At 42.0% G+C, this 25045-nt stretch overlaps 1 protein-coding gene across 1 annotated transcript; it reads right to left on the bottom strand.

Moving 5' to 3' along the window:
- Positions 1-439: 439 nt before the first annotated feature.
- dhx36 (DEAH (Asp-Glu-Ala-His) box polypeptide 36) lies at positions 440-21129 on the bottom strand. The gene is made up of 26 exons (XM_053423057.1): positions 20557-21129; positions 19255-19412; positions 18988-19104; positions 18650-18869; positions 18023-18061; positions 17734-17904; positions 17562-17641; positions 15189-15263; positions 14112-14278; positions 13943-14024; positions 13704-13844; positions 12731-12836; positions 10078-10165; positions 9540-9595; positions 9330-9394; positions 8542-8685; positions 8028-8145; positions 6912-7010; positions 6168-6341; positions 5151-5237; positions 4979-5062; positions 4742-4841; positions 4493-4583; positions 3003-3123; positions 1590-1742; positions 440-1039 (listed from the first exon to the last, which is right to left on the bottom strand). The coding sequence occupies exons 1-26, from the start codon at positions 20854-20856 to the stop codon at positions 806-808; spliced, it is 3270 nt and encodes a 1089-aa protein (XP_053279032.1). The 5' UTR covers positions 20857-21129; the 3' UTR covers positions 440-805.
- Between the last annotated feature and the right edge of the window lie 3916 nt (positions 21130-25045).

Raw genomic sequence — 25045 nt, 5'->3', positions numbered from 1 at the left:
GTAACTAGTGTAAATCAACTGTGTACATGTAAATATGTAAAACGGCCTGAATTGTAACATGTTTTTCCAAAATACAGATTTATATTGCAGAAGCTATCCTAGTCGACCTTATTAATAAAAAAAAGCTTAATTGCCTGTCATGTTTTCCTCATTGATCAATGTTTTTCTCGAGGACCGCTGCTTGAGAATGACTTCACTTCTCTTCCTCCAGTAACATTTGGAGCTCTAAATCAGCCGTAAGCTTTCTGGACATTCAGCGCACATTCATCAGAAATGTGCATAAATCCTCAGCGGCAGCACTTTCATGGATATTTACGAGGTATCGGCTGTTACACCAAGGGGTGTGCAGCCCAGTGCGGGTTTCAGGGTGATGATGATCTCTCAGTTGTTGAATTCCTCTATTTCGAATGAGTAAGGCAAGGAAAATGATGCAAGAAAGTTTTATCATACAATCTTTTTTTATTGCTCAGTCTCTTAAGGGACATTGCTGAAAAACAAGAGTGTGATTTATCCAAAACAAAAAAAGTACGAATGAAACAATAAACATAACAGCTATGGTAGAGTATCTGAACATGGATTGGTCCTCGCAGAATAACGACCAAGTAGACGACGACAGCAAACGGGAGTCATTCAAGTGCGCGCCATTTTCCAGTGCTCCAGCGTCCAGGGGGCACTGAATCTCCAACCAAGCTGCAGCATGAAGGAGGCCAGCTGGTTACCATAAATATCTCAACCAACCTCTGGGTCCAAGGATGCAGTCAGTCATTCCTCCTCTTTTCAAAGCCAGCCAGAAAGCTGTCCACTTCTAATCATCGTCGTCGTCGTCATCGTCATTGAATTGAATACGTGGCCCTCTAGGGGCCGACGCCCACGGCCTGCTATAGCTCTTAGCGCCACCTATAGGCGTCTCCTGGGTGGTGATGAGATCTATGATGGCCGAGATGACAGCGCAGTCTTTGGACTGACGGTTCTGCCAGTCCACAGGAGCGGGGTTACGGATTTTCTCCTCCAGGAGGGAATCCAACTCCTTCTTTAAACTCTGTGGAGAAGAGAGAACAGAGTTTGGTCAGATGAAGCTGTTTTCAGACTTGAACCCTGGAGGATATCTGCACAATGGGGTCTGCGCTTTTTCCAGAGTTCAACCTTTAACATATGATGAATGCAACAGGAAATTCTCCGGTTAGATGTGTTTTATTTATAGCGCATTGACTCCAGAATGGCTATTACCACGAATGAATCTTGAATCTCTTTGTCTTTGCAAGTCGTCATCCTTGTATACATCCTCTACGTGTATGACACCTTTTTTCATGCAGATATATTTGCATTCTTTTTCTTTATCCAGTTTTGAGTCCATCATGTGTTAGAAACGGCATCAACATGCCAGCTCGCTCGAGGGAAAATCCTCTGGAGGATCTCCTGCTGTATTTTAACATGGGCTCATTCTGAATTTATCTGGAGTTCTTACTTGAGGGCTGTCAGGAGAATCCAGAGAAAGTCTGGTTGGGTCATTTGTATTCTCACATACATCCCCCTCCTGAGAATGTCAGGAGATCATCTGGACTTGGTTGTGAGTAATGCACTTGGCTTACCTTGACGAGGTGAGCGATGCGTGCCGGGGAATTGAAGACGATCCACTGGTCCACAGCGATGGTCTCCTGGCCCTCGTCCATCTGGATGGTGATGTCGCCTCCGAAAAACAGCAGCGAGAACGGGGACACTTCTGTGCAGTCGTACAGGAAGATCTGGGGACGCACACAGAGTATTACAACCAACACGCTGAGCGACGGGGAGCGGCATCATTATGACACACCATGCCCGACAGCTATTCTGTGGTGTGGGCTGAGAGTGTCCCATTAGTGAGGAGAGGCTGTGTCGAGTCTGAAATGTGTTTCGTTGCCTCCGGGGTTTAGAGGAAATGTCATCTTGCCCCGTCTGTGAACGTGTTTCACTTTTCAACATCCACTTTTCCTCCCGGTGCGAAACTGACAGCTGCGCATGTTGAAGAGTTTGACTAGTGAAATCCGAAATGGCAAAATAAAGATTTTTCTAAACAGATGCAGAGGTAAATTAACATTTATATGCTTCAGGCAGACAATATAATTCATAGTCTGTCTAATGCTGATCTGTAAGCACTCCAAAGCTGCTTTAAGGTAAAAGCTACAGAGAGGAAGCAGCAGGCTCCAGTCAAACGAAACCTGTCACAGGAGAAGGTTAAAACATAAGCCTCACAGGAGAAGAAAGGAAAAGGTGAAGAGGAACAAATGTTTTTGCCCCGTGGATGCGTAATGCAATGGACCATGAGGGGCGAGTGTGTCACTGGAGGTAAAGTTTAATGTCATCCCTCACTTTCTAACAGCTTAGGTCTTCTACTTTTTAGACCTTGACAATCTAACATAAGACACAAATTCAGCGTCTTGGGCCTGAGAGCACATACAGACAATAAGAAGAAAAATGGAGGCAATAATGATGAAAATCCAGAAAAATATAACTGTTCTCAATGGAGACGGAGGCAGCGTAGGCAGACAAAGGCGCGGGGCGGCAATCGGAGAGGACATGAAAGGTGTTGTTTTGCCGAATAGTAACATTCACAAAGAGAGACGGCACAGGGAGAACAAAAGACTGATGGACGGGAGGGAGGGGAAAAGGGGGGGGTGAAGGACAGAGGTGAGGGAGGTAGTCGGGGAGTTGCATTGACCGTTTTCGCCCGCCACCACCACATCTTACATCATGTCTGGACGCTTTGAAGCACAAGAGCCTTTGAGCAAGAGTTGAAAGGCAGCGTTTTAATCAAATATTAATTCTGAATAAAGCTGGCGTGGCTCCAGTGCTAACCTTTAACCACGGGCCCTTCTTTCCACTCACATGCACGCTACAGGGGGACACACGCAACATCAAAAGGACAGGCACACACACACACACTCAAATATAAAAAAACGCACAGCATAGATTCACAGTGTTGAAAATACAGCATAGAGCGCTCCCGTGTCCCGTGGCCTACTCACGCTGCTCGTTCTCATCTTGAGGTGGTAGACGAGCCACTTGTAGTTGAACTCTGTCTCTTCGGCATTGACCGACTTCGGGTGGATGTTCACCTTTCCATCAGCCTGGGTGTAGACCTTAACCCTGAGAAAGAAGAACTGTTAGAGTGTCTAACAGTAGAGGGCATCCAGCCAACAAGGTCCAACAGTCCCCATATGAAACCACATTTAAAGTCAAGAACCCCATTTTCATTTGGATCTGCACCAAATTGCAAACACTCATATATAAACATTTCCTGAACATGTCAGATATTCTCTGTGAGGCGGATCTACGATTTCTTCTAAATCTGATTCACGATTCCTGTTTCAATGTGGTGCAACCTTTAAGTCATTTTGTGTTTACTGTTTACTCTATAGCTTTGAGCAAAGCCACATGTCTTTGCAACATATATTTTGAGTCATTTTTGCATAATCCTGTTAACTCACAAACCCAGATGAAAACACACCATGTTGGTGGGGATTATAAAATCAAGGTTATATTAGCACCTGAATCTACAGTCAGTCTGAACAGTGAGGTTTGTCATAGAGCAGGAAGAATTGAATAAAACAAGTCTATTTCTGCTGCTTCACATTTCATATAGATAAACTGTCTTTTAACTCTAAGTCCATTCATGTTTAATTGCAGTAGAACTCTTTGAAAACACATCATCACCAGAGTGCGTTTTGTTGAATTCAGTCAGAGAGGAATTCCAGAAACAAACTTTCAGATGCCTTGAGCTTGTTAAGATAATGCACAAAGAAAGCCTCCTGCCATTTTTGGCACAAACTGTACAAAAGAGAAAACCGTGCAAGCGTCTGCAAATCATCTCTTAACATGAAAGCTGTGTTACAAACTCCTGCGAGTCAACCAGACAGAGCTGATTACTTGACTGCACGGAACAAACTGCTTGTACCAGACAGTCGACTGATTTAGCAAAAAATAACACAAACAAAAAGTGCTTCACCGAGCAGTGAATTCATTAAATGCTGCAGAGCTGCGACGCAGACACGGCAGAAACTTGCCACTACCTTGGCATCACAGCTGCTATGGATAACTTGTGCAGAGAGAATGACCCTGGTTATTTTACTGTGCAGCTGGATTTAAAGCTGCCACAGAGAGAGACGGAGAAAAACTGACTGCAGCACTGTGAGAGGAAACCGTCTCCCTCTCGCGCGCGTCTGTCTTTGCACACCGGTCACAGAGTCGATGACAGACGCCTCAGGGTGTTTCTGTGATGACTGCATTGATCTTCAGCTGCAGTCGTGCTTGTGTTGTTGACAGGTTCCCCAACATGGTGTCTGCACAGCCTTACAGGTAATTGTTGCAGGACCCTTTACACAACTCTTGCCTGAGAGCTCTGATATTACGATTTCTTTCTGCCTACAGATCGATATCAATGCATTTCTCCTTCATGTACTGGGCAGCCATCCGTGACTGTTTGTGCTCCCCCCCTCGTATCAATCGGCAGACTCACCCTGGCCTCTTTTTGCTGTGCGATGGTCTGATCTTGGCCACCTTCGGGTACAGACCTGCGGCAATCACCGCTTTGATTAACTTCTCATTGTCTGAGGAACGAAGGAGGGGATGAAAAAAAAGAACAAATGAGCGCTGGTACATTCAGATGTTGCATATTTTATTACTGCTCCCCCGCTGGTTTTAAGATTCATGAGGATGAATTTGTTCCGACAGCTGGATTGCACCCAAAGAAACTTGTGGTAGTTACCCGAGTTGACATTAGATTTGGGGTCTCTGGGGTCCTTGCTGCTGACAAAGCCTGCATGCACCAGATGCTCAGCAAACTGACCCTTCATGTTGTGCAGCATCTGAATAAAAAAAAGGATAAATTGCTTTCAAAAGAGGCTTTGTATCCTCCACGGCCCAGACAGTGGTCAAAATCTAAATAGCATCATGGACAACCCCTGGTTTTATTTCCAATGCCTCTCAGCTCAGCCTGGCTCACCTGAAGAGTGTTGGCTGACAGGAAGTTGTCCCAGCAGAAGTCCTTCTCATACCTGAAACCGCGGCGCTTGGCCTCATCCCAGCCCTGGACAATCAGTGGATGACAGATTCAGACATGGTCCTTTTATACAGCAGACATGCTACAGAGAGTTGAGAGATGTGAGTGGTTTTACCTGAAAGGCGTTGACAATGGTGAGGTGGTCACTCTTTGAGTTTCTGGACAGGGTCTTTCTCCTCATGTCAGCCATCTTCTCTTTACCCTGAGAGAGAGACGTGATAAACACTGATGCTGTGAAAAGTAGTTTTTTTGTTAGGAGGGTTCCTAACTGAGTGAGACAACTGAGACGTATTTCAGTGGCTTTCATGATGAGAGCTGGTTTAATACTCTAGAAGTTTACAATCTTATCTCCTTTCACACAGGAAACCTCCCTTACAAAAAGAAAAGCAGGTTATACTGTCCCACAATGCCTTGCGGCTGAACCAGGGCAGAACAATGTAAATGAAGAAACAGAACAGACTATGTGCTTTACTCTAAGATCCAAAGCGTACGGAAACCCCTGCATGATTGGCCAAGCTCCAAAATCCATAAATATAGATTTCTTCTCTTCAAATTTCTGCAGTTAGGAAAAAATCTTTAAGATCAACCACTGAGTTAATTGTTACAACACAATTATCACAATGATCACAAATGTGATTTCAGCAAATCCCCTCCATTGGGGAATGCACCAGAATAAAAAATGTCTCTACATAACAAATTTATATTCTATATCCCTGCTGATCATTTTTATTTAAATGTTATTGGCTCAACTCTTGTTTTCAACACCGTTTATTTTGAAGTTACTTCTGTAACTGTTGGTTAAATGTTAACTCGCCATAAACTGATTTTGTTTTGGACAGAAAAACCTCAATTGAAATGTAGGTGCACATTACAGTTGTAATAAAAAATAGTTTGTCACTGTACTTAACTTCCATATTATGTGAATGAAGTTGGTTTTAAGAAAAAACCTCGTTCAAGTGCAGTCGGATATTCTTCGCACTGAAATATCTGTTCCTCTCTTTTTTTATTTTTCAAAAGAGGCCAAAATGTAAGGCCTATTGCACAATTAAAAGAGTCAGAAGTTAGAGTGCAGTGATGTGTTGAAGTGCGCCTGTGTGTCGATGCTTTCAACCCGGTGAACTCGGTGCCCTACCAGGGGGATGAAGAAAGGGTCTTTGAAGCTGAGCGAGGCGGCGATGGTGAGCACGGGGTCGAGGCAGCCCAGCAGAGCTCCGAACAGGATCAGTTTGCCGATGTGAGGCTCCACGGGCAGACGAGCCAGGTGGAAACCCAGCGATGTCAGATTCTCTGAGTGGTCCAGGGCATTCTAACACACGATGTCATCACAACAAAACAAACAAAGATAACAAAACGTTTAGACATCTTCATCTCTAAACAAAGGTGTTTCTAAAATAACATCAAGAAAAGGAGTGGGCATTCCAAAAGTCAAAAGACACTGCTTTGTTAAAGTGGAAATTAAACCATTTTAACAGAGCAACAGGTTCAAGAAGTCAGTGTAGATTTTGGTAAAACAGTAAAGATTTTATGTTTTGTGTTAAATGGTGTTAAATTCATGATTTTGGATTATGAACTGGACATAACATTTTCTTTTTATTATTTGGATTTTGTCAAATTGTAAGTTTTTTTTTATTTTCTTTCTTTTTGGCAACTTTCTGACATGTCATAGAGGTAATGATTATATGAGAAAGTATTATTGTTAATATTCGATCATGAAAATGTTGGTAATTGTAGGTCCTGGTTAGTCATTTAACTTAAGTCAATTCAAACAAGTTGATTATAAAGAAGATTTGGCTAAAAAATGACGATGTAAAATACAAGAACAATGCAAAAACAAAATAATATAGACCAGAAGAAAATAAAAATCTCTCATTCTTACCAAGTCTACGAGGTTCTTGATGGCCAGACTGATGGCCCTCTCAGTGGGTGGGTCAGGGGCTTTCTCCAGGAATCGAGCTATAGACCCAAGCTTCAATATCTAGGTAATACACATAACATACTGATGACAAAAAAATAAAAATAACATCTAAATTCTAAAATTACATTCCTTTCTAAGGGGAGTGGTCCCTAAGAAAAAGGGAATAAGCACAAAGTGGTGGAAGACACTTAACTGTGAGCAATACATGGATATAGGAAAGTCTACTGCGAATAAATTATATTTCTGTTTAAAACAGCGTTAACCACATTGACATGCGCCTCTAAGTGCTCGGCTCAGCTCAAAACACCCGACTGTCCACATTCTCTAAACGTGTGATTTATTTTTACATAAAAAAGTGATGTTTAAATGCACCTATCATCTACGTGGAGCAAACTGAAGAGTAAGGAAGCTGCCGCACTTCTGTGTCTTACTAACAGGACAGGGTTGGAGTGCTAATGCATTCGAGAGTCTGCTCGTGGCGAGCATGTTGTCAGTTTTTCTCCCACTTTGAGGACAGCATTAATCCACCTCTCACCCACTTGCTTCTAAAAACCACATCACACACATCAAATATACACACACTCAAAAGCATCCGACAGCGCCAGTGCAAGATACACACTCGAACGCATATCCAATAAAGCCGGCGGTGAGAGCAATCATTGCGAACATTAGATCTGAGTGAACTTTGGCTCAATGTTCCATTAGCAGGGGTTGCAACATGTCTGAGTGGAGCGTGAGGATGTGAAAAGAGAATGCATTAACCAGCCAGGGAAAATATTGTAGCGGGCAAAGAAGAAAGCAACTGTTCGCGTAGGAGAACGAGGCTTCGAAGAGGGCCGATTAGGTTGTCTGCAAAAAGAGCGAAGGAGGGCTGGAGAGCAAGGGGCATGAGTCAGCCCAGGATGTTCATCCCGAGTTCTCATTAAGCAGCAGAGGCTGTAATTCAAGAGGAGACCAAAACCTGCAGCTCTGTCCTCACAAAACCAATTCACAGCAATCGTGTCCTCGTCTCAACTCCTGGAGCAACACCTTTTTCTTCCCCTGTATTACCACACCTCGCTATTTCTCTCCAGTTACCTTAATCTGCAGGCACAGCTCCTCCAGCGGTGTCCTCATAATTTCGGGTAATTGATAGGCGTCCAGCAGGCTGGCCCTGAGACCGTTGTACAGATGATAGCACTTCCCCGGGCACACTCTGGACATGAGTAGAGAAGAGAGGAGAGTTGGGGGGGAGAAAAGAGGTTATGTGTTATAGCAGTTCTATGACAAGGGATTAATTTAAAATCAATGGGATGGAACTGCACACAGTAAGCAGCTCCTGCTAATTGGGCCTTGCTCCACTTTGATGTCGGAGCTTCACCAACAGAACAGACGTCTCGAGTCACGGTCTGGAAACAACCTGGGAGTGACTACACCCAGCCTCTCTCTGTGTCTACAGATGGGAGGGCAGGAAGGAGTGGGAAGAGGGGAAACACTGCTGCAGAGCTCAAGTGACAAATAGAGGGAAAAATAATCCTCGCAGATTTCACATTGCATACCCAGAGGCACTAATATGCCCTCTTTATAAAAACATGAAAACCCCCACACACACCTGCCGGCGCGTCCTTTCCTCTGCTTGGCGTTTGCCAAGCTGACCCACTCGGCCGTCATGGTGCTGATGTTGTTGTTGGTGTCAAAGTTGGTCTCCTTGATCTTTCCTCCATCGATCACATATACAACATCATCTATGGTGATGCTGAGAGGCAGAGAGTGAAAAAATGGGGCGAATTAAAGAGGAAATCAGACATCAGAAAATATATCAACTTCAAAGGAGTTTGTCAAGAACATTTAGGTCTCAGACACACACGCTCACACAAACACACGCTCACACAAACACACGCTCACACAAACACACAATCATTCATAAGTAAAAATAAGATGTTGCTCTTTGGTGGGTTTAAAGTCTATATTTAGAGGAGTGATGTGATGAAAGTCTAGACAGCTTCTTAATTTGCTCAGTTTGTGTGTGTGTGTGTGTGTGTGTGTGTGTGTGTGTGTGTGTGTGTGTGTAGCTCTGTGAATGCATAAACAAATTGCCTGTCAGAGTCAGTGTGTTCCATCCAAGCCAATATGACAGTATTCATTATCAATGCAAGAAAATGTGTGCTAATTAGCTCCAAATCTGCTGCTTCCATTAATGACTGGGACCTACAGCATTACACTCATACACACTAACTACACACAAACAGGGAATGTGACAGTTTCATGGCTTATTTTTTTCCATTTTTGACTAAACAGAAAGTAACAGCAAAAAATACATTTCAAAAGGAGGACGTAAGGACACACACACACACTCACACACAAACACACACACACTCACACAGACACACACACACACACCTGGTCTCTGCTATGTTGGTGGCAATCACTATCTTTCTAACTCCAGGAGGAGGCCTTTTGAACACCTGGGGAGAGCGAGGGAGACAGACGAGATCAGACCTTTCAGATACTGACAAAAAGTGAATACAGGAGGAAGATGAGCAGACGCCGAGATTGACACTGTCACAGAGAGAGACAGACGGGGAGGGAGGGAGACAGGAGAATGCTGACCTGCGTCTGATTTACGGTGGGCATGAGGGAGTGCAGGGGGATGATAACGAACCGGTCTGAAACACAACAGGACACAAAAGAAAGAGTTCCGTCAGCAAACGGTGCAAACATAGACACAAGTGCTAGTGTGCGTCCAAAAATAACCATGAACAACCTGGTAAATATTGATAATAAATTGAAGTTACCAACATTATTTATTCCTTGGAAATAAATATGCGAGTTTCAGCCATGTTTACGATGTGATAGACCAGAGCAATCTCTCCAGGCAAAGCACATCTAACTGGATATAATTAATTGTGGATTATATGTGATTAAGTGAAAAAATTTAATGCGTGTGGGTGGCAAAAGGCCAGAGCCTTTACAGAAAAGGCTCTGGCCTACAGAAAAATGACATTAATATTGTCTAGCTATTTCAATAAATAAAAAATACGGATCTAAAATCAAATTATTTGACAGGCCTGAAGATACTACAACCTAATGCCACTTATGACAAAAACCTGTATGCACAACACATAGGTGTGTTACTATGTGTGTGTACCTGATTTGAACATCTGCTGAGCCATGAGCAGGTCATTGAGTTTGCTGATGTCGTCCCAGCCCGGGAGGAAAACCAGGATCGCTCCTTCCTGTCGAAAAAGATGTGACAACACTTAGAAGTTGAGACACACAAAACCAGCAGGGACTCAACAGAAAAGAAGGAAACCAACAAAAACTGAGCCAAGTGAACAAGGTGCCCGTGTCCTGAGGGGAGCTGAGCTGAGGCAGATGGACACGACCTCCACATGCAGCCAAACAATGGTCCCCGACACTCACTGCCAACATCATTATGACAACACCATCTTCCCCCTCCAGGGCATCCTCTGCTGCACATTAACACTGGGACACACTAGCTTTCTCTCAAAACAGCAGAAAACAACTAAATAAAAACATGTTAATGTTGGATGTAAGGTAATAGTAATAGTAAAACTTTGCTTTGCTAACCATGATCCGTAAAAAGCTCAATCAACGTTTGAAATAGATCAACATGATACAGATATATACTTTTCAATGTCCATATCCATATTAACAATACTCTAAATTGGTCTAAATCTTGTAGGATGCTAGCAATGTTAGAATAAGCAGCTCAACAATACAATAAAGTCATGTAAACATCCTCTTCTATTTTCAATTTCGTTAAAATAGTCAAACTCCATATCTGACATTTTCTGATAAGAGACACATCTCAGCAGAAACATTACAATGCAGAATAAGATGGAACCCCTGGAAGCATTCCACATAATTCTGATCTGTATTCAGATTGCTACGCATGACCCATATCAACCTATGGCATTCTATCAGACAATGTAAATGTAGGTTGCAGTTTTTGACCGACACATAAAGATTAGATTGTGCAAAACAGACTCACTATGCATTTTGCTGAACATTTTTTTTTGCTCGGACATTAAATATTGAAGCATATTTTCTTCAACAATATTTTCACAGCACAGATATTGAACTCAAGGCTAATAATAGATTAAAAAGTTCTAAACTTCTCAAACTTGAGCAAAATCCAATTTGTCTAACATCATGATCAATGGGGAGAAGTTTGTGAAGATTCTGTTTCACCACATCAAAGACCTATGTTTAAACAAAGATAATTCTCAGGATGATATCAAGCTCGTATAAAATAACCTAGTCTTTAAAAAAAGGACTATTCTATTCATTTCCTGAGAGGAGATGAGAGAACACATTAAAAGCAGATTCAGGCCCCTGAGCACCGCTGCCTTTTAATTAAAGCTAATTATTATTACCAGAGCTCAAACACTGGTACCCATGTGGTACTGTATGTGTCTGTGTGTTAATGATTGTGCATGTGTACGTGTGTGTGTGTGTGTTAATGATTGTGCATGTGTACGTGTGTGAATGAGAGAGGCGGAGCAGCAGTGGAGCAGAGAAGAGCCTATTTACAACCTGACAGGGACACGCATGCAGCACAGACAGAGGCTCAGATTAATTCCGACTAAAAATCAAGTAACAGCACAGATGGCTGTTGTGTTGGCCCACTATTTAGCACATCCACAAACCTAAAAAACACCCACACACGTCGCTGCACCCAGTAGGTGCTCATTATTGCCTCCATGTCAACCCCCCTAGGTGTCTAATCACAGGCCCCTGCAACATAATTAACCAATCATCACAGTCGAAAGCCCATTACACCGCCTCCCCTATCCTCGTCTGAGAGGAGCAGTCACGGACGATCGGCCGCTTCTCTGTCACGGCAAATCAGCTGGTTGACTGGCTCAGGGCGGCCGTGACTGATAGAGATACAGCTTTATATGAGAGGGGATAATTATTCTGTCTATCTGTGTTAGTCAGTCCTCATTCTGGCCCCGTCTCTTTGTTCTCAGTGTCTCTCGTATACACAAACACACGCCTCACTTGGGAAACAGCTGAAAAAGTGAGAGGAAGTTGTCCCATTTATTCTCCAGCACTGAATGTTTGTTTGCCCCATTGTTCAGGTCTGTTCTCACACATGTTGAATGACTGGAAACAGCAAGAGGATAACACGAGAAAGATGCTGCTGCAGAACCAACTTGAATTTACTGAAACTGTAACTGTGTATTTTTTGTGTTGATGGATTCTACCCAAATTGTGTTTGCTCGAACAACCACAAACATACATAAAAAGAGCACGAGGCATATCTGACTTGGTTGACATTATAGTCCACATTATTCTGAATTGAGCAAGGAAAAGCTGAGACCAATTAACAAGAACTGGGAAGAGAAAAAGAGAACTAACTTGAACCGTTATGGGAGAGCAAGCTCTGTTTGATCACTGGCTATCACAGATCTGCTGCCAGGACCTGTTATTTCATGGAGCTGTTCTGTGATTGGAAGCTAGTCCCTCTTGTTTCTTTCATTTTCTACAGCCCAAGAGTAAAACTGAACTTCTCTCCTTTTGTTATTTACTTTTATTGGATCTGAAATTATCCTCCACTGGGACCACTGCTCTGTCTGCCTCGTCTATGATGGAAACTTTGGGAGATTTTTATGTCGGAGATTTATATGTCAGTGAAACACAAATCTTAGAAGTCCACTGGTCAAGTTTCAGTGAGGCACCTCTCGGACACACACTTACATAGTCTCCCTGGATGAGAGTATACTTAAATCAAAGTCTAATTAAAAAAAAAAGACAAACAAGATTGAACTCACCTCATCATTGAGCACAATGTGACGGATCAGTGTCAAGATAAGCTCCAGGTCGATCTTGTCATTACCGTCCAACATCTCTACCGTAGAAATCGTGTTTTCAGAGTATCTGTGAAAATATAGGCAATCAAAGAATAAGTGACAGGAGAATCATAAATTTGCAGAAAGCCTTCTTTTTCTCCACTGAGGCTCTGTAATGGATCTATGGCAAACCCTGAATCACGTCAATTAAGTTTGAGCACAAAATAACATTGCTGGAAATAATGGGTGACTCATACTAATCGCATTGGAAATCATGACATCGTTAAAATGTATTATCCTTATATTCTGGCTCTAATGTTTGGAGGTTTTCTGTGGTTTTGTCAGATACATGAATATGGAAACTCCTCCCTGTGTATTGCCTTCAATCTCAGACTGACAGGTCATTAATGAGCTCATCAGAGTTGAGAGAATGGACACTTGTCATCGCCTATGTAGGAATATCACGGTCCTCGCAATCTTCAACATATTCTTTTCATGCAATAAAGAAAAACAAATATTTGTATTCAAACGCCATGTCCAGAAGTATTAACAAAATGTATTTCTGTTGTTTTGTGCATGTGAAGCATGAAGCAAGTGTTGTTTTTTTTAATAAAATTACATCAACATAAAAAGCATAGCTCATAGCATTTACAACAATTTTAAAGTATTCAAACTTAAAACAAAAATGTCTATTTATATATATGATATATCTTTAGGTTTTCAAATAATAGTGTAAACGACAGGTTCACTAAAGCTTTGAGTCACAGCCCTGGTAAATGGCTCCTTCCTGACACTGCCGCTGAATTATAGTTTGGCATTGAGGTCTTACCGTACCTGCGTACAGCGTAGGAAGACAGTGTGTAGGTGCACACAATGTCGGACATGATCTATAGTTCTGCCTAGAGCTCTGCTCACTGACTGCTGTAGCACTGTAATGTCATAACTTTGTGCTCACCTGTTCTGCAGTGTGCGTTGATAGCAAGGCCAACTGTCCTTGTATTCTGCCTCTTTCTCCTCCTTCTCAGGTCTGGAGTTCTGCCCCTGCCAAAAGCCTTTCTTCCATGAGGGCCGACGGTCCTGATTCTGGGGGCGGTAGCTGAGCAGGGAGACAGCAAACAGTTCATTTAAAACTAAAGGGACATAGTGGCTGCTTTTGTATTTGTATGGGTGTGTTTGGGAGTATTGTTGTCCCACCTGGTCATCTCTATAATGTCCTCAAGTAGGAACTCTTCCACTGGGAAAGTCGAACCAGGGATGTGAACCATTGGACAGTTGTCTAAACGGAGTTAGAGACAGTCAGACACGGTCTAAACCAATTAAACTGCAACAGCTGAATAAAGGATAGTAATGTCCATTTATGTACCGAAGTATTTGGAGAACTTCTCTGCGTTGAGCGTGGCACTCATGAGGATGACCTTGAGATCATCCCGGCGGGCGAGCAGGTCCTTCACGATGACGAGCAAAACGTCTGACTGCAGGTTCCTCTCGTGGATCTCGTCAAGCACCAGGTGACTGATACTGGACAACAAGCTGACAGTAGGGAATACATAAAAAGGTAAAAGGTTTAAGTCTAGTGGATCCAAGGTAAATGGGTTTGGGTTTGGATTTTTCACATTTTGCTGTATAATGGTTGAACATGGATCTTTTATTTTTATTTATCCATTTTTTAGTCCTTCAGTTGAAGTCACATCTTAAGCAATGGAACCAAGGAATTTGGATTGTTATCTACATCCATTTCAGACAAGAAAACTGCCAAGGACAGTTTTTCAGCACTTTTCTAAGAAATAATCCCATAACTTTGGAAACTGAACTAGAAGTTGAAGAAACCAATTTTTCTGTTCTGTGCTTATGTGTGAAGCATTAGTCTGCAGCGATAAGTAAAAAATTGTCCTTGGGTGTGAAAGATTTACTGCATCAAAGTCACAACAAAACAGACGAGTGTAGACATAGCTGCAGCCTATATGGAGGACTGTCAGCTTGCAAGCCATCTGCAATGTAAATATACTTCAATGCCAAAAAGTTGCAGTGTTTTTTGTCTGACAACTATGTACCTAAAATGACTCGCTGGAGTCGTGCCAATTCTGAAAGAGCACGAAGCAACACAACAGGAGAAGCTGGCTCCCTCACTTAGTCTCTGTGGTTTTTCTGAAGACACTCAGAATGCAAGGATGCGTATGCAGGGATGAGTCAACGGAGCGAGTGCAAGTGTGTGTGTGTGTGTGTGTGTGTGTATCCCATACTAATGCTTCTTCTGTAGTGAGTAGCGTCAACAACAAATCAATAGGGATAAAACGGCGTGACACACACAGAATCAGAGAGTGGACGGAACACCTCGAATAGAGACAGAGGAAATGCAGGGAAGAAGAAATGCTGTGGACGACATGTGATGACGATTATGAAGCTGGGGGGGGGGGGGGGGGGGGGGAGGGAGGAGACTCACGGGTCTGAGTGAAGCCACTGAAGAATAATTCCAGTTGTACAGTACAGGATCGAACCTTGTTTCCGTGGTAACCGGCTGAGGAAACAGGAGAAGGAAGAAAAAGTTTTAGAAAAATACTTAAAATTTACAAATTGACACAAGTAAAGCACAACAGAGGATAACAGCAACCTTATAACATAATAGTCGGTCACTAAAAGTGTATCCAATGAACAGTGCTCATAAAGTAACGTCTCATTTACTTTAATGTCAACCAAAGCAGAAACTGCCTCGGACACAACATCAACAACTGAATCACATTAACGTTAGATGAATAATTGACGCAGGTGAAACATTTCTAACAGAGCTTGTTCCAATTTCACTCGGAGAAATAATACGAGCAACAATATTTTTTGAAGAGGCAATTCCTCTGAAACAGGTTTTTTTTACTATATCAAATCAATTATACTTTGTCGTCCCCATGGGGAATTTTTTCTTGGGCCAAAGTTCTACAGCAGCTGCAAAACATTTTACAACAAACAACAACAAACGGTACACAAGGACATATCGTTTAAGACCCAGAATAATATTGCTGAATAAAAGTGAGCTGAATATTGCACCTGCTCAAAAGATAAAACACTACAAGGATATAACGCATAAAAGATGAAAAACTAAAACTGGAAATTAAACCTAAAATCCAGAGTGTTACATCTTTTCAGACAAAGTGCAAAAGCTTCTTGAGATCCATGGCTGAAGCAAGTAGTTTCCTTATATATTTCCACTGTATCAACACACAACATAGAGAGTTTAACAAAGCTATGAAACAAAAAATATGAAGAATTATTGCTGAGAAACATATAACGTTACATTTGCATTGATAAAGATAATAAATAGAACACAAACACAACAAATAATAGTAAGATTGAGCGAAAGCAGCATTTCATTCTAACAGATAGACCTACCAACTTTATAACAAGCATGTTTATTATAGAAGGTTCCATTATAGTTATGTATGGATCGATGGGTGGGTGGAAGGATGGTTAATAACTTTCAAATTAAAAGAAACTGAAGGAAAAGCTGGCCAGTGTCCGAACACTGCCTGGAACTGCTGAAAGAAGAGCTGCTAGATCAACTTCTCATTCTTCCCACTGTCTGTGCAATTTATGACTTTGTATAATACAATATTACCCACCAGATGGTTTGCTGAGTCATTGGTTAATTAATCACAAACTAATTGAATTTGTTGTAAAAAGCAAGTACAAACTGGAATCAGTTTTATCACAAAGACCCATGAGACAAACCGTAAGACTCAGTGCAAGAAGATGTTACATCAAAATAATAAATGTTAATGACTGTGAACAAATCCCATGTCTGAGATAAAACATTATGATTCTGATATTTACTCCACAGCTTTCTACTTTATCGTTATTTAACCCGTCATCGTTTGCTCATTTGCAGCGAATACGCATTTAATGCAATGAGCGTCTGCGCTGACTAAGTTGTGTTCCCTGCAAATGTGACTGAAGCTGGCAAAAGACTAAATCAAATGTGTTCGAATTACTCACTGAGAATCCAACACAAGAGCAGTAAAGAGTGTAGAATTGTGTACTTTTATATATAATGTTGCTAGGTGACATATTAATCACAAAGGCTGTAAGTTGATGAAATTGCAGAATTACCGCCCAGTGGTTATATGCCTCCACTCACCAGTACAGACTGTAATCATTCTTCTGTCAATCATTTCACTTCTCTTCGATCAGTCTCCTTTCATATGAGTTGTGTTCTTTCTTTCTCTCTCCTTCCTGCATCTATTTCATCCTTTCTCAGGCCGTCCATTCATTGCATATAATTCACTTTAGAATGCAGCACCCTGGCCCTATAGATCCTGGTAACTCTCCACTCACGTGGTCTATTTGCCGTTGAAGTGCCTTTCTCCTCGGCTTTGTGCATCTCTTCCTACGCGATCATCATTGCCATCTAAATTCTCATATCTCATGTCCTTCAAAAAAAAAAATTCCCTGTGGTATTCATTCATGCTGTATATTTCCGTTTTTCATCTTTGTTTCGGCGATCCATCAAGAACTGCCTTTGAAAACAAAATAACACACAATCTGGATACGTGGATCATCATTCTGGAGGTCATCTCTTCAACATAACCTTGTTGATATTCATTAATGGCTTTCCTCTATTTTAATGTCTAGTAATAGAGGAAAGCAACACTTTGAAGTGTTTTTAATCAGAAACAAACATCTGAGAAGATGTTAGTAATTCAAAGTTTGGAACTAAACCAGGAAAGACATAGAGAAAGTCTTAGTGCTCGAATAATCTTCCCAACAACCCAAACAATGGTGACTCTACAGAACTTAAAATGTATGAATCAACATATGTCTTCCTTACCTTTGTAGGCGGATTTGGTAACCAGCTGAATTTCCATTCCCTACACTTTCAGCCCTCTCTGCTGATACACGCTCTGCTACCTGAGATAAAGAACAAACACACAAATAATGTAAGAGCACCAACAGCATTTACTCTAACAGAATCAGACTTGAAAATCGTGCAGAGTACATACAGAGATGGCACTGATGCGACGAGGCTGCGTGCACACGACCCGGCACATCGATCCCACGCCTCTGTCGATGTAGTCGTCCAGGATGAATTGGGTGACTTGCGTGGTCTTTCCACACCCAGTCTCCCCACTCACAACCAGGACACGGCTAGAGTTGATCAGCTCCACCAGTTCCTGTGGATGGAAGGAAGGAGGCAGATGAGAGAAAGTGGAGGGATAATCACACGAGGAGGAGGAAAAGGGTGATGGTGGCTGAAATGTGTCTTAACCATAAATGTGATCCAAAATTTACCTCTCTTTTCCGATAAGAAGGTAGTTTTTCCCTGAATTTCTGCAAACAGAAAAATAAGCATACATTTAATAATAGTTATGGAAAATCAAGATCAAATGTTCTACTTTCATGAATAAGTTACAGGGGCATATGCAAACATCTGCACTATTATAATAAAAATAGATAAAACAGATTATATCTAGCAACACTTCAATAATTCCTCAGATGTGACAATAGTTTGATACTGTGCCAGACTTTTAAGACATAACATGGTTTTACAGAACATTATGAAGACTGAGATACTATTTTTTCATGAAACAGAGCCTTATCCTAAACTAGGTTCTTGTACTAAACTATTTAGATCTGCAAACATCTGTCGTCCTGTAAATCTCAGAGCAGCCAAAGTAGCACAGCAACAAATGATTGCAAAACCAACTGGCATGTGTTATCAATCATTTAGACACGGCTGCTCTCTGCTCTTCATCATCTCCAATATGTTCCACTGCATGCTCCACTTTACCATCCCCATACAAATCACAGTGCAACTTTGATCAGATCCTACTTTCGTGAGAAAAAAAATCTATTAACTTCGACATTCAAGCCAAACATCAAAGTCTTTTTGCACTTAATACTACTCGTTCTACTCACCAGCATTTCTTTGTACTTTGGATCTGATCTCTTGATCTGCAGATCTCTCTGTAAGAATTCGTCCAGTGAACTATTTCTGACTTTTTCTTGGAATAAGAATTCTACATCCTTGTCTCTGGGTCTCAGTTTCTCTTTCTCCTCCTTCTCCTCCTCTTCCTGGGGCTCGTCATCATCCCATGTGTCTGGAATTTCATCTTTAACGACTGCTGGAGCTAAGTTACTAAAAAAAAACATGTGGAACGAGTGGATTAAGTGGGTCAGCCGACAATATTGGTTATTCTGCAATTCTGTAATTTGATCGGGTCATATCTTTCTTAGCATGCATGTAAATTGTTTACCGATGTTTCTTGTTAGCTGCTTTTTTCTGGCCCGAACTACCTTCTTCTTCTTCCTCCTCCTCAGATGTGGAATCTCTCTCCTTTTTCACCTCTTTGGGCAATTCTCCATCAAAGTAACTGCACACACAGGTCATTACATGATTAGAGACCTACACAATCTCAGCCAGAGAAATAACAGTTCAGCCATTTCTCCTTTGCTGATTCATCACAAGATAGAAACTACACTGTGCACATCTGAAATGAAAAAGCTCTGCAAGCTGTTCTCACCAGTGACTACTTCTGTCGGCATCTGTTTGCCTATTACCAGACGTAGAGGCTCCTGCTCCCCTGCTGCCTCTCTCCTGACCAGGGTGGTCATACTGGACAGAATTTAGCAGCTTGGTAATGTGCTGCTCTCTGGCTTCATCCATCTGGACCACGGGTCGCTGCACACAGTCAGGAAAAGGGGAAGTTCAGCCACAATCTTGCAGATAAAGTAACCGAATGTAATACCAGGGCTTGGTTTGAAGCATTATAATAAGTCTTAACCAGATGTCATTTTGATCCCGCGGAAATATCCCAATAAAGCACAATATTATTTGCTTGTGCTTATTCCACCAAAACCATGAACATTTATTGACTGTTGGCATTTGAGTGACAGGTAGCTCCTTCAAAGCTTTATATAATGTTTTTATACAATATATCACAATTCAGTAACCATTGTTTTGGCCGTAGGAGACCCACTAAAATCGTCATGAGACAAGATGAGTCAGGATGTGGTGGATTTACAACAACAAAAAATCAGACCCAACCTCTGGACCTATTCTATCCACCGTGGCAGAAATTAATAACTCAGTGAGTAAATAACTGTCTCCTTCTTTGGAACCTCAGTGTCTCTCTCATATCTGTGGTGAACAGCAAAAGTATTACACCTCAAAGGATTTGATCTTTTCATTGCTATTTACTGTATTTGTTTGTACTTTTAGTTTGTCTGTTTGTCAGCAGGGTAACTCAAAAAACTACTGAGCTGATGTTGATGACATTTTGCAGAGGGGTGGTGCATGATCGAAGGAAGAACCCACAAGCTGACCCAAAGAGAGAGCAGGATCCAGGGATTAGTTATTTCCACTTTCTTTCATATGGTAAGATATAGCACCCTTCTAGTTCTGTTCGACACTGTTAATATGGAAGTATCGCTAACTTATATGAAACAGGCGAGGAGTTTGGACTCAAGATGTCTCGCAGACACTGAAGCTGTGCGGTATTTTACTAACTCATCCTATTGGTGTTTACACAAAAACAAATAACAAGGAGTGAAAGGTTTAATGTTTATCTCTGAAATGTAGTGGAACAGGAGTACACAGTACAATACTCAGTTCTCACAGTGCAAGTACCTCAAAGTGTTTGAGTAGAGTAAGTGAAAGGTGTATTATCATGTACACATTATGTTGACTGTAAATCCAAGGCTGGGGGATCAATAAAGTTTTCTCTTATGTTATTCAAATGTACTCTGTTACTTTTCACCACTGATATTACACAGCCTGCTCGCCACAGCGTGCCAGAGGATGCTCTATTGAACACTGTGCCTACCGATCTCCTGTCGGCCTGTTTCCTCCTTACGGCTCCGTATCTCGCGTACCACATCCCGATCTCCCGGCCCTTCAGATGGGGAGGAGGACGGTCCCGTTGGCCACCTTCTTCTCCTTCTTCTCCTCCTCCTCCTCCTCTTCCTCGCCCCTGGCCAGAGTCAGATCTGGATCCTCTGAAACCTCCTCCTCCTCCTCCTCCATCTCTGTCCCACCTTTCTCTGCTCCCGTCCCGGTGCCCTCGACCTCCTCTTCGGCCTCTCCTTCCACCACCACCACCTCCACCACCGTATCCGTAACTCATTCCGCCGCAGGAGCAGCAGCAGATGAACCTGCTCCTACGATGCTAACTGCTAACACCTAGCAACGAGGCGCGCCGGGGGATTTTGTGGACGTTAAACTCAGATTTAAATCATGACGGCCCGGTCATGAGCCACGGGAATTTAGTTTCTTAATATATATGTGTGTAGTTTAGTTCATGGCAGAGCATTCAGTCGTAAAACAACAACACTGAGACGCTGTTGTCAAAATGAAAATACAGGCTTGCTCCTATCCATCCGGCATGTCGCACAGAAGTGACATCAGAGCTGTCTGCAGGCGCATAATGACGTAAAGCTCAATGGTTGGTTGCTCCACTCTTCCAAATCACACACGCACACACACACACACGCACACAAACACACACACACACACACACACGCACGCACCCACACGCACTATCCCAAATGTAATCAATACTTATCCTTGTTTGTTTAGTTAATAAACTATTATACTACACATCAAGTTATTTATTCCCCTGAATTATTAAAATGAATCAACTCCATTGAGATGATGATTCTCATCATTATTATTTTCAAACAGAACACAGAACTGTGATTTCATATCTTCTGAGTGTAACAGTATTATATTCTAAAACATTTCATAAAAGATAGCTCACAACAATTGAAGTGAATTACTGTAAAACCTTTTTAACGAAATATAGGCCTGTTGTATCATTCCCTGTGTAACCATCCATCCATCCATCCATTCATCCATCCATCCATTATCTGTATGACTTATTCTTTAAGGGTCACTCAGGGCTGAAGTCCATCCCAGTGGATATTGGGCGACTGGGTAAAGCCTGGACAGTATCACGGTGCCAAACACCATTAATGCTCACGTTCGCACCTACAGTCAATTTACCTCAATCTGAATGCATTGGCATATTTGACCGACAGGGAGGAAGCTAGGGTATCTGGAGAAAACCCATGCAGACACTGGGAGAACATGTACCAACCTGTGTATCCAATACAAAATATATAATATTCTACTTAAGGAACCTCCACCCCCAGGCTGTTATCATCCTGACCGGGAACCTAATCCTCCTTCTGCCAATTTCTAACGTTTAGGATTTGAGAGAGACAGTTTGTGCTGTAAGTGTAACTGCCGCCTGTAGCCGACTGCTCCCAGCTCAGCAGAACATCAGGTAATGACCTGTTGTCTGGGCCTTAAAGGTTACAGCCAAGTGAAGTAGATCCACCATGACTGCTGTGGACAGTATCACCTTAAGGGCTCCGGCTCTGCTGGAGTTTGTACATTGTTGGTGAATATTGTCCATCGACAGATTCCAAACATTTACCCCAGATTTAAAAGAAAGTCTGCAGCTCTTCCCCGAGGAGCTCTGTCGGCCAAATCCTCATTTGTATAGCTGTGCTTTCTCCTAGTTTAGTTAATTTCTTATCTTTAAATTATTGTATTTCATTATCTGTGCTGTTTTCGCTGTGTGATCATCTTTTATTGGTTTTAAATAGTTTATAATTGTTTGCCTTCAATTCAAGATATAATCAGCAGGTTTGTTGTGATTCAAGTTTGTTCTTATTTCGACATTTTGGGGAGATTGTAAACTGCCCCTTTTCCTCATGTCTTATTGTCTTTCAGCAAATGCTTCAACACTGTCTTGTTTTAAATTAGCTGCAGTATCAAATGGAGGAGATGTTCTATTTCCTATTCCCTCTCTCTCTTTCTCCTGCTCTCTCCTTCCATCTTTCGCTCACACCATGCCAAACCAATATACACCCAGCTTTATCCGTGAAGCAATATATGTGAACAGAAAGAGAGGGATGAGAGGCGTGAGCGAGTCATTCATGGGGCTTGTGCAATATCATTTTCACGGGATCATGTTCATGGGAGGCGGCAGAGAAGATTCCACCCTTAAGCTCTGTGTCGCTGCCACGATATATCACACATCACCTATTTGAAATGAACGGCCTCCTTTCGCACTCTCATGTTCTCTTGTCACCGTGGCACAGACACAGGCGAGGATATGATACTTTTCATTTCGTGAGCTGTGAAATGAAAATGTATGCAGCTTGTCCACATTAAGGAGAATTCAGCGGCCCACACACACACACACACACACAAACAGTCACGCTGACAGAAGCAGCAGAAAAAAATAATTTCCGGTCCTTGGAAAAAAAAATTTTGTCACAAAGAAAAACAAATTTATTGGAATATCTCAGTTATTTGTTGAAGACTGTGTTGTCATCAGCTCTCTCTAATTAAACCTCCACTGTGTCTGTCTCTGCTTTTGACTTTGACAGAAATATATTCAGTCCTCTCTTTGAGCATGACTCCAAAAAAACAAAAACAAACCGACTGCAGACTGCTGAACTTTGCTTATTTGAATCAGGAGTGACTCATAGTTTTTTGCCTCAGCTTCTAATACCTATTTTCTATTAGTGGGAAACAGATACTGTGCACAGCTGGCTGCTCTAAGGGGAACAGGTGAGGGATTCAAAATGAGCTGGAGTCAGAGTGAGCAGTGAAGGAAAATAGTGGAGAAGTGTACACAATTTTAAAGAGAATGAAGGCGAGATGGAGCGGGAGACATGGTACGGGACCTTTAGAGTGAGGGGATGTGAAAACAAAGGGATATTAAGGTAGAAAGCTCAGTTTCGTAGCCCCTCCCACTTTAATCCCTTCAGCACCGTCGTGGATGCACTGCCCTTCTGCACACCTTTTTTTCTCACCCTGTGGACGGCCTGTGATGAATACAAACGACCCCTGACCCTAATGAATCATTTAACCGAGATCAAAGACCCTCAGATGAAACACATCATGATTTAACATAGGCTGGTTTCTTCTCCTCTTCTGGCTGTGGCTTATATTCTAAATAATGCATGCGCTCGCTGAAGGTACATGGAGGTTTCAAGCCGCTCCATTGATGAAGGCTTACCTGCACCTTATTGTTGCAGCATCAAACGAGAGGTTGTGAGATCAGAGAGAAAACATTAAGAATAGCTGCTGGTGTTTGATAATTACTTTTCATGTTATCTTACTTGTTGTTTCTGCTGCCTGCATGTGCCTTTCCTACCATTTGCTTTCCAGCCACTCACATCCTGAAGCGCCTGCACCTCCAAAATGTCTTCATATACACACGAATGCAAAAATATAATGGATAATTAGCTGGACCTGTTTTTGTGTTTTTCATCTCAAGCGCACAATAAATAATATCTTTATACAGCTGTTGTGGATTAATCATATTAATTTCATCCTCAGGGCACAACAACCCATGATGGTTCCCCTCTATGTAGGTCAGTCTCTTAAGTAGTTACTTATCACGCTTTATTTGCTTTTATTGCGTAATAAAAGATCCCATTTCAGGAGCTTGTGCATGACCTTATCGGTCTAGATGACAGGAATGTGTAAACAGACCAAAACTGGTGCAGCTAAGGTGCAGTTTCAACCTCTTACCAGTGGGACAAATGACAGTTTTACTTGTGAACCTATTTTTTTGAGCTAAACCATAGTCCTGTAAAAACGAGAGAGAATGAGCAGATGATTGAATTACTTCCACCACGTTAGGCTGCAGAGATGAAGCCCCGCTGAGCTGAAAACCTTTGGCACCATTAACAGCCGTCGACATTGAATACAAAACCTCCCATTCATTATGATTCATACACGCCCGTGCGTTATTTTTCTTTTAACTTTTTTTCACCCGGGAGCCCTCGACACAATGAAATGCACGCCAACCTTGTTGGAGGCAATTTCCCCGTATGAATCTTTAATGACCACATTCTTCAAGAGGATGTGACACATTGCCGCTGATGAAGTGGGCTCACAAGAGGAACAATTTAAAAGGCTGCAGATGAAGTCCACAAAGCGCCGACGCTGTATTGAAGATCAAGCGAACAAACAGCTGATAAATAAAAGACACCATCAAGAAAGAAACTAGAATACACATCTATTCATAAATGAGTCTTTAATACCTATGTTACTGCTGTTTGTACACACACATGTGCATATGAATGAAGATATAAGTTATGATACTGATATGGTCAGTGAAAGAGAGTAAAGATTTGTATGCTTCTGTTTACCGGGATGCTGAAAATATTCCATCCCTGAATTTAAATACCGAAAGTGAGAGGCCTCTTTGGCTCACTGATTGGATGCACAGTGAACTGAGCTGGCAGAGAGACGATTCCCCGCAAAGTGGTCCGGGGATGTACATTCAT

This window comes from Pleuronectes platessa, chromosome 5, assembly GCF_947347685.1.
Source record: "Pleuronectes platessa chromosome 5, fPlePla1.1, whole genome shotgun sequence".
NCBI lineage: Eukaryota > Metazoa > Chordata > Actinopteri > Pleuronectiformes > Pleuronectidae > Pleuronectes > Pleuronectes platessa.
This window is presented reverse-complemented; position numbering and strand designations above follow the sequence as displayed.

What these genes read in the sequence shown, in the direction of transcription:
- dhx36 (XM_053423057.1), bottom strand. Translation starts at nt 20,856, where the DNA reads ATGAGTTACGGATACGGTGGTGGAGGTGGTGGTGGTGGAAGGAGAGGC. An exon ending in GCAGCTAACAAGAAACATCG is followed by an intron (nt 18,870 to 18,987) that starts GTAAACAATTTA and finishes GTTTTTTTTTAG; the next exon opens with TAACTTAGCTCCAGCAGTCG. An exon ending in CAGTGGCTTCACTCAGACCC is followed by an intron (nt 14,279 to 15,188) that starts GTGAGTCTCCTC and finishes CCCTACTGTCAG; the next exon opens with CTTGTTGTCCAGTATCAGTC.